Genomic DNA, 10,377 nt, shown 5'->3' on the forward strand with positions numbered 1-10,377 from the left:
AGACAATGATTGAACATAATGTATACATATCAAGAAAAAAAAGTAATTGTAGAACTAGTAAGGTGCGTTTACTTTGATGAAAAATGGGAGAAAATGTATATTTTTCCATTCCTATTTTCATCATTTTCACATATTTACTATTAGGGTGTGTTTTCTTTGGTTGTAAATTTATCATGAGAAAATGAAGGATAAACAAAATTTCACCCTTTAAATCCTTCATTTCTTTTCCCACATTTCCTACTTGACTCTTACTCATTCCTCATTTACACTACAAATGAGGGATAACACTACAAAGGAGGGATAATATTATCCCTCCTTTGTAGTGTAAATGAGGAATGAGTAAGGATCAAGTAGGAAATGTGGGAAAAGAAAATAAGGATTTAAAGGGTGAAATTTTGTTTATCCTTCATTTTTCCATGATAAATTTACAACCAAAGAGAGCGCATTCCGATCCGAACAGAGTGGAATATTTTATGGGACAACACCTTTTCACTCATTTTCTCTTCCTAAGGTAGGAGTGTGAAAATATTTTCTCATCTTTTCATCTTTAATAAACATATGATAAAAATAAAAAGATAGCATTTTCTTATTTTTTTTTTTTTATCTGCCATTTTTCAATAAAATTTTTACAACCGAAGTAAAGGCGCCCTAAAAGTTTGGATCATTCAAAAGCAAACACAGTAGAAAAAAGGACGAAATGGTACAATTTAACTCAAAGAATTCTGTGAATTGGTCACCATAATTTAGGTGTGTGAGCGATTTTTGACGGTCTATAAATTCGATTTTAGTGCTTGACAGCACATGACAAATTGATGGTTCATAAATTCGAGTTTGAAATTGATGAACGAAAGGGAAAAAAAAACTGAGAAAAATAAGACCTAAATGAAGACGAAGATTCTAGAAGTATTGAACACACAACACAGGTAGGCAAATTTTGCCAAAGAAAAGGAGAGAGGGGCGAAAATGAAAATTAGGATTTAGGGAGGGGCTTCCCCTGCAAAAAAGATCCGAATAACTGAAGGGCAGCTCGCGGTTTGAACATGGGCACTTCGTGGCCGGCCCCTCGCACGGTTGCAAAAGTGACCCCTTTGTACACTTCACTCCACCCTCCCACCTAATTCAATAATAATAATAATATTTCACATAAATTTACTCCAATATCTATGTTTCATCAAATAAAATTTCAATTTGTTACTCACCTGTTTCTTGACATACCAAGGGTACCAAGGGATTTTGGTGTCTAACTTAAGTTGTGCTAACGAATATCTTGTTGCAGTCACTGGCACAACCGAGTCCACATCCCCGCTACAACACAAAATACCAATTCAAAATAAATCAAATTCATCAACTAAAAAATATATATTCTTTGATTTTTATTAGAAACTAGCATTTGCACCCGTATATTACAAGTTATATTTCTTTATATATATATAATAAATATATGTAGTTGATATAAAAAATATATAATTTTAATTAAATATAGAAAAAAAATAAAGAAGAATTTATAATAATAAAAATTGATATTATAAAAACATAAAAAAATAAGAAAATAAAATAAATTAAAAGAAAAAAAGTGAATGATAAATTTATTCAAAAAGAAGATGAGAGAAGAGAGAATATTTTTAATATTTAAATAATTATAACTTTCATATTTTAAATCCGATATTTCCATAAAATATATATAAAAAAAAATTAAAGTTTTTAATGTAATTTTTAATTTGATATGTGTATATATAAAATATTTTATAATTAACCAAATTTCACAATTGTAGAAAGAAAAAAAAAAGATAAAGAAAAAAAATAGTATAATTTATAAATAAATTTTTAATTTTATTCTAATCACAAAATTACTATTCAATTTGAAAATTGATTTAAAATTAAAATTTTGTATTTTTAAAAAATTATACCTAAACACCCAAATTCTCAATCCAGCTGCAATTAGTTGTCTGTATATGGGGAGAATTGAGGCATCCGAGTCATTCCAATTGCGATTCAAAGTCTCGCTGCAACAATTATTTGGATATTAATTGAAATAAAAAAAATCATGAATAAAAAATACAGTAATTAAAGTAGTAGAAAATTAATTACTTCACCTGCAAGCAGTCCATCTATAGGGAATCCGGCCACTTATGTTTGCATGAAGAGCCTTTTGCACGTCGGCCCTATTATAGTAAATTTCAGCATATTTCTCCGTGCACGGGTCGTATCCCGACAGCTGTCCGACCAAACCCTGACAAATTCATTAATTTACTTCTTAATTACTTACTATTTTTTTTCATTATTGTAAAAATAATACTCTATCTCCGTTCCTAAAAACGGTGACCCAAATAAAATGATATGAATTTTAAGAAAAAATATACTGTTTGAGTGGAGATTGGGCCCAACACCTTTTTGTGAATAATGAGAGCGAAAGCTTGTGAGATCATTTCTAGATAAGGAAATGTCGCAATTTTTCAGAGACGTCCCGATACAATAAAATCACAATTTTCATGGAAGGAGAGAGTACTTAAATTAGAATTACCGAGAGAGGGCGGTGCGGCAGACGCATGGCGCGGCGGGTGGCGGAGGCGGAGTCGGAATTGTTGGAGCAGGGCGGCGCGTAGATGTTGTACTGATCGATGTTGCCGAATTCCTGATCCATAGCGTAGTAGTAGAGCGACTCGCACTCGTTGGATTCCTTCTGCCGCTGGAAGTCGCACGTGCTCATCAGCTGCCGGTAGGTCTTGTCGGAGATCATGGCGTGGCTCCACCAGTAATTCACCGTGCCCAGGTTGTCGTAGTGGTTGTCGGTCACCGCGTTTCCCACCTGAGATTAATTAGTTCATTTTCGATTAATTTAATCAAGTAGTTTAATTAGAATTCTTAGTTAATTAACTACGAAATTGAATATATAAATCATACCATAAAACCCTTGAGATTAATCTTGTGGTTAGTGTTGGCGTTGTAGTCGACGATTTGTTTAGCCAATTGAGGAACGTAGTGGCCGGCGTAGCTCTCGCCGCTCAAATAAATCTCGCGATTCTTGTAGCGGGGGAAGCGATCCAGCCACCGCACCAGAAATTGCAACGAATCCTTGGCTGCACTCAAATTCAAATTCATTTAATTTCTCAGCATTAATTATAGCATGCATATGTAATATGTTGTTGTTAATTAGAGTAATTTAATCACCAGTGCGGCGGTCGCCGGTGTCGAAGAGGTCGGAGGATCTGTTGGTGTAAGAGAAACCGACGCCAGCTGGAGTTTCTAAAAAGAGTAGGTTTGCTAAGTTGTTCCATGAAAACTTGTTGAGATATAAACCGGATGAAGTTTTGCTGATTCTGAACGGTCCGATTTCCTCCGACGCACCGTACCCCACCGAAGAACATCCCGGACCTTTTCAACATACAACTAGGGGTGTAAGTGAGTCGAGCTAGCTCGCGAGCTACTCGAGATCGACTCGAAAATTACGCGAAATCGACTCGGTATAAGTCGAGTCGAGCTCGAGCTCGAGCTACTCGACTAGGTGTCGAGCCCGAGTTCGAGTTTCATCATACTCGACTCGTTAGGCTCGCGAGCCTAATCGAGCTTTCAAACAAATTACGATTTTATCCCTATATTATAGCTTAATTACTAATATAGCTCATAATATATACAATTTGTTGAAGCATGTATGAGACGAGCTTAAACGAGCTCGAGCTCACCGAGCCTAAACGAGCTCGAGTTCGATTAAGATTCAATAATCGAGCCGGACCGAGTCGAGCTCGAGCTCATCGAATATGCAATCGAGTCGAGCTCGAGCTCAAAAATCTCAAACTCGAGCGAGTCGAGCTCGAGCTCGAGCTTGATACATATAGACCGAGCTCGAGCTCGAGTATGTCAATACTCGACTCGACTCGGCTCATTTACACCCCTACATACAACACCAAGCTTACCGGTTAGGGTGTATTTACTTTGGTCGTAAAATTTTCATTGGAAAATGATAGATAAGAAAATATTAAAAATAGTATATTTTCCTCCCTTTTTATCATGTGTTTACTAGAGATATTTTCACACCATTAACGATGGAGATAAAATGAGTGAAAATGAGCTGCTCGAAAAATGGTAGAAAAAGAGTGAAAATATAATTTTTATCTCATTTTCCATCAAAGCAAATGCACCCTTAATGGATTCATTAATTTTTTACATATATTTTTGTAATCAAAATTACCTAACTTATAATATATTCATATGTATCTAGTGTACGTTGGGACTTAATTGGGATCGTATAAAGGATTAATTGCAAAAATTTACTAATTTTTTGTTTTAAATAGACATACCCTAAGTTTTACAACTATAGAAAAAATATGTGATAATTTTTTTTCAAGATCTAGCACTTTGTTTCTTTGAGATTTCAGGCAAAAGTGAAAAAAAAAAGAAAAAAAAAAGACATCATACTATTATTTTTTCTAGTTGTTTATTAGTAGAAAATTTAGTGTCGGTTTTGCTGGGAAAAAAAGGGAGAGCTATGATTATAGTATGAGTTTTAAATTTTCGCTCAAAATAACACTAGCCATAGAGAATAGGAATAAATTTAAACAGTAGCCTAGGCTAGTGAAGCACCTAAAAATCTGAATTGCTGTTTGCACGAATTAGGTCATGATAACTAAATAGTTCCATCCTTATTCTGTGGCCAATATTTTGCACACCAACTTTGCTAAAAGAGTCCAAACTTATAGCAAATTAAAAAATTTCATTACTCTAAAAAATCCCAAGTTTTTAGCAAAATGTCACTTTAGTATCTGTGTGTGTGTGTGTGTGAGAGTGTGTTTTATGAATTACTATGAATTATGAATGACCTAACCTAATCCTTTCCTGGTGCAGGAAGCATGCTGACAAATTTAATATTCTGCAGAACTGTAATAGGCAGATGACACCAATAAATGAAGACTTTTCCACCTTATTTATTCACTCTAATTAAATTTTACTCCATGCAAAAAATTGTTTTTTTTTCCCCTTTTAAAAGTTAAATCTAGCTTTGAAGTCAAATAAATTAATGTAGTCTTTGTTTTTCCCGAATTCACTGCATTATTTGTTTTATCTGGTATTTTTAGTATATATTAAAACGATCAATTAATATAATGCACCGAACTAGAAAAAAAAATGAGATAAAACTATCCAATGAAACATTTTTAAAAAAACCATAATAAATAGATCGGTTAAGGACAACTTTGAATCTATTATATCACCCTAAATTTCATGCTTGTTTTCGATGACACAAATATTATATATATAAATCAAATAATTCCAGTCAAACTTAAATGTCAGTGAAATATGAAGAGAACATACAAAAGATTTGGTAGTTTACCATGAATGCGAAAAGAAAAGAGAGCTAAGATTTCTTTGATTTTCTTCAAATCCTCAACCAATTTGTCAGCTAAATTTATTACTACTATTTTTTTTAAAAGAAAAAGAGTAATTAAAAATGTAATACATGTGGAAGTGGGGATTTCCAACCTGGCTTCAAGATATTGCTCTCTCTGATTTACAATAATACAAGCTTTTCTTTCGCCTCAAAAAAAAAAATGTAATACATGCAACCCTACAGTAATTAAGAGTAAAAAGCACGCACAAAAAGTTGGCCTACCTTCTTAAATGCATGATTAATTATTGATTAATCTCACACTCTCCATGCAAGCCTTGGTGTGTGATGAGAGAGAGAGAGAGAGAGAAGGTACCTCCATTGAGCCAAACAACAAGTGGCTTTGATGAGGGGTTTTGAACAGCCTCCGTGAGCCAGTAGAAGAGGGCGCGGCCGGCGGCGGCGTTGACGGTGACGTAGCCGGAAAACTGCTGAAATCCGACCTTGGGCTGGCCGGGAAGAGCTACGATTCTATCTGCTTCTTCTTCTTCATTAATACCACTTGCTATGTTGGTGTGCAGCAGCAAGCTGAGTGCTGCAATGGCGGTGAGGAAGCAGTAGTTTCTCTCTCTTCTAGCCATCAACAACTAAAATGGCTGCCTACTAAGTTGCCTTTATTTTTGGTAGAGAGAGAAGCGTGAGATGTGGGAGATGTGATCATCTTGAATACATATATATTTGGAGAGAGAGGGGGTTGGGTGGGGTGAGGTGGGGTGGGGGATTAACACATCTGTTACATAAATTTATGATGCCATTAATGTGCACCAACTTACTTCGTTGGTTCAACTTCATCCCAAGAGGGTGATTGGTAATCATGATATAAGAATGTTAAACATGAGTTGATTAAGATGTTCCAACTAAAATTATGTGTACTACATATGTACATGTATCATGTTATTAATTAATGTGTCTAATCTAAATTAAGGATACGAAATATATATATTCATTAGAGAAATAATTCAACCAAGATGGATATATATATATATATATATATATAGGGAAGGGATCAAAAAAGAATGCTAAATGTAGAGAGAATAGAGAATAAATAGGGAGCATTGATTTTTCCAATCTAACGGTTCATGATGTATTTCAATCCATTCATTTGATTATATGCATAAGGACATATTAGTAATATTCTATTTTTTTTATAACCGATCACTTCTGCAATTAAGGCAACTATAATCAAATTATTTTGGAAACTTATCATGTACATGTATCCTCATGATTTTGGTATTTTTTTATACTTTATTTTGTACCCTTTTTTTCGTTGACTTTTTTTTAGTGTCCAATCTGTATATCAAATTATATTTTCCTTTATTACGTTTGAGCATGGTAATTAATCCATAAAATATCACACCATCCCTATTCCTATTCCCAATATGTTTTACGTTATTTATGTTTTTTTTTTCTTCATAATTCTCTATCATATCAATGTTCAGACTTCATTAATATAATACTCATAATTTTATAATATTTATTCGAAAATATTTAGTTTAATCATTTTTTTGTATCATTTTTCTGTAAATTATATTATTATTTCAGTTTAGTTCACGTTTTGAAACATATTCAGTAGATTGTTCACATTATTCGCATAACTTGAAAGTTTATTCAGTTTATAAATGCAATATTTTATATTATTCAGATCAGTTAAATGTCCATTCAGCAGAGTTTGTATTTCATATTTTGTAACATATTTAGTAGTATATTTTTCACTTTATTCTCAAACATTAATAGTTTATTCAGTTTATAAATATCATATGTTAATACAGATGCATTCAGTAAGATTAATCTTATAAAATGAAATAATATCCTGATAATAATATATATATATATATATATATATATATTTTGGTGCAAAATGATGTATAATAAATTTTGCAAATACAATTATATATTATACTGAATAAATATATAAATTTAACAAATAAACTACAATATATATATACTGAATAACACATAAGCTAATTGTATTATTCACTAAAATTATAGTGAATAATATTGAAAATTCATCAAATACCACTGTGTCATTAATTGAATAAGTAAAACAAGAAACTGAATAAATTAACTAATACAATGAATACAGTATAGCTATGTATATTATAGTGAACATGTCACTATAAGATGCCGAATAAAAATACAAATTTTCTGAATAAAAAATAAATATTATACAAATCCAATACTTCATATTAACATAATACAATTCATCCCCACTTCGGTAGGAGCAAATTGCATATGAATACACAATAACAGAAAATGCAGAATGAAGATCCTCTGCAAACAAATGAATTACAGAAAAATGATAAATCCTTGAACATTGAAAGACAAATACTAGAACCAACGAAATTAGAAACAAATAGAAGGAGAAATTCAAACTAAGAAAATGGCAAACCATGCACAAATCTACGAACGATTTCCATAGAATCAACTAATTACTGTAGCAGATCTTGGTGTCGGCTTCCTGCTCTGTCCAATCGAAAAAATAGTTCGAATAGCGGCTGAAAAACGTTGAAGAACAAACTGAGTCAACTAATTACTGTACCAGATCCACGCCGCCACCAAGCTGGCGTTGCGCCATGGCTGCGTCTGATTTTTTGAGATGTGCGAGCAGACCCCGACCTCCTTCACCTGCAAGGCCGAAGACGCCTCCCTCCGCGCCGACTGTGGCCATGGTCCTCTTCTACGACTCAGGCGTCAAGTTCTCGCCGTCCACCGAAGAAGAAATAGAATGATAGATTAGAGAGAGAGAAAGAGTCGGCAATGGGGGAGTGAAAGTGGGTGAATGAGGAGTTTTTTTAGGTATACCATTTTTCAACTATTGCCAATTTACTTGATCAATACCCTTAATTGGAAATAAAATGTAATTTCGGATTTTGATAAATACATTTAAGATTTAGATATTTATTTTGTTTAAACCGTCGGATTGAAGGGATTCTCCATGGATCCCTCCCCTATATATATATATATATAGGGTGCGGTTATAGTGAGAACCACAATTATCGTGAGAACATAAGAACCAATAAAATTACTGCATCTGCTATACAAATTAATGCATCCGCTATTAAATTTAATGCATCCAAAAAAAATAATTTTTTTGCTCCCTTCAGGATTCGAACCCAGCATCTACATCCATCCACCAAGATGATGCATCCACCGTAGATCTTGATGATCGAATGGCTTAAAATGGTTCTCTGTTCTTATTTTATTAGTGGTTCTTATTTGAACCTCTCCCTATATATATATATATATATATATATATATATATATATATATAGGGGCCGCTCCAATGAGACCCCCTAATTTTAGTGAGATCTAGGGCACGATCTGGTGCGTTTATTTTATCAATTCTATGGCTGATATTGTATCTGGAGGGTGATTTTTTTTTCGCAAGATTCGAATCCTGGAGGGAGCAGAATATTTTAAATTTTGTTATTCATCAGTATATACTGCATTGTTCATCAGTATATACGGCTCTGTTCATCAATATATATGTCTTATTCATTACGAATTTTTTAATTTTTATTTTTCATCAGTATATACATCTTGTTCATTAGATATACGTTTTGTTCATTAGTATTATATGTCTTATTCATTGTACTCATGTTACACGAAAAATAGGGGGTCTCACTGGACCGCGCCCCTATATATATATATATATATAATGAATCAACTGAAAATGATCCTTAAAGTGAAAGAAAGATTAAATTTTAATGTGAAATATTCAAATCCTATTGCTGGGATTATTTGGGTGAATTGAGATTAACGAACAAGTTAATAATAAAATACATGAACAATATTTGATCCTGGGTTTGAATATTCTCAATGGGGCGAAATTTTACCACATTAATTTAATACGACTGTTTGTGTGTTATAATTGATTTGTTCGCACATTTTTATTGACTTATTCGTAGAATTTATTAACTCAGTTCGTTACATATTTTTTTTGGTAGATCTTAGATCTGAACCATAAATATTGATTAGGACAAAATTATGCACTAGCGCTGTGCTTAACAGTGCTGGAATATTTCTTTTAATTATTATTATTATTATTCAATGTTATTGTTATTGTTATCTTGAATATTTGGTGCAGCGCTGACTTGACATGGCTAACTTTTTTAATCGATAATTATCTTAGTAGCTTAACCATGTTCTCGCCTTGGCTCCCAGCCTCGACGATTCGTCTCTACTTCGACTCGGATAGTCCAACCTTGGCTCCCAGCACTGACTATTCATCTCGGAGACAAAGACTAATGTAATACGGGTTTGAACCTATCTACTTGAATTGATGGGCCTAAGGGCCTTAGGTTTACTTTAATGCTTATAAATAGGAGTTTGGTTATTAGATTAGTGACAATCTTCTATTCATTCACCAACTTGTAAAATGTAAACTCTCACGTATAGTGAAAAACCTCCAAAACCCACTCGTGGATGTAGATCTCACGATCGAACCACGTAAATCTTCGTGTCATTTATCGTTTTCTTTTAATCCGTTGATTTTTGTTACATCAATGTCTGGTGGTTTTTAGCATTGATGTTTTCAATGGTAGTTGGTGCTCTGGACAGAATGTATGGAACATTCGTCACTTTCTCGAATAATATAGGGCTCAAGCGAGTTTTATCCGGTGGTGACAACAACGTTGGATTGAGGAGGCTGACTGTGAGCACAAAATTGAATCAACACAAGTTTAACATTTATTTTGAGTGTTAAATTCGTTTAATTTTATTAAATCCATGTTTACTAATCTTTTTATAGCATTTAAATTTACATGTCATAGTTTACAATGCCATAAATCGGAACACTTAATCAAGTAAGATGAATACAATGCATTCTCATTCATAGGTTTTCCGATTACACGCCTCACGAGCTGAACATTGAGTTTGCAAAGCCCATTAATGAGAAAACTCCTCCAAGGTACTTTCCAAATTTGGTCAATACAAATTTCTCGAACTTAAGCACTAGACTAAAAACCTTATTAACTAGTATAGAACCTCGGGATTAAGTT

The 10,377-nt window shown here is 33.2% G+C and overlaps 1 protein-coding gene and 1 long non-coding RNA gene across 2 annotated transcripts; both read right to left on the minus strand.

The window, feature by feature from the left end:
• Nucleotides 1-729: 729 nt before the first annotated feature.
• LOC130989674 (serine carboxypeptidase-like 25) lies at nucleotides 730-6,083 on the minus strand. Its single transcript, XM_057913724.1, has 8 exons — nucleotides 5,694-6,083; nucleotides 3,169-3,372; nucleotides 2,902-3,077; nucleotides 2,522-2,806; nucleotides 2,094-2,230; nucleotides 1,908-2,003; nucleotides 1,200-1,305; nucleotides 730-1,114 (listed from the first exon to the last, which is right to left on the minus strand). The coding sequence occupies exons 1-8, from the start codon at nucleotides 5,956-5,958 to the stop codon at nucleotides 971-973; spliced, it is 1,413 nt and encodes a 470-aa protein (XP_057769707.1). The 5' UTR covers nucleotides 5,959-6,083; the 3' UTR covers nucleotides 730-970.
• A 1,538-nt stretch (nucleotides 6,084-7,621) lies between these two features.
• On the minus strand, nucleotides 7,622-8,202 carry LOC130989675 (uncharacterized). Its single transcript, XR_009090716.1, has 2 exons — nucleotides 7,917-8,202; nucleotides 7,622-7,840 (listed from the first exon to the last, which is right to left on the minus strand). It is a non-coding gene; the product is annotated as an uncharacterized LOC130989675 (long non-coding RNA).
• Nucleotides 8,203-10,377: the final 2,175 nt, after the last annotated feature.

Source organism: Salvia miltiorrhiza, chromosome 6, assembly GCF_028751815.1.
Source record: "Salvia miltiorrhiza cultivar Shanhuang (shh) chromosome 6, IMPLAD_Smil_shh, whole genome shotgun sequence".
Lineage (NCBI taxonomy): Eukaryota > Viridiplantae > Streptophyta > Magnoliopsida > Lamiales > Lamiaceae > Salvia > Salvia miltiorrhiza.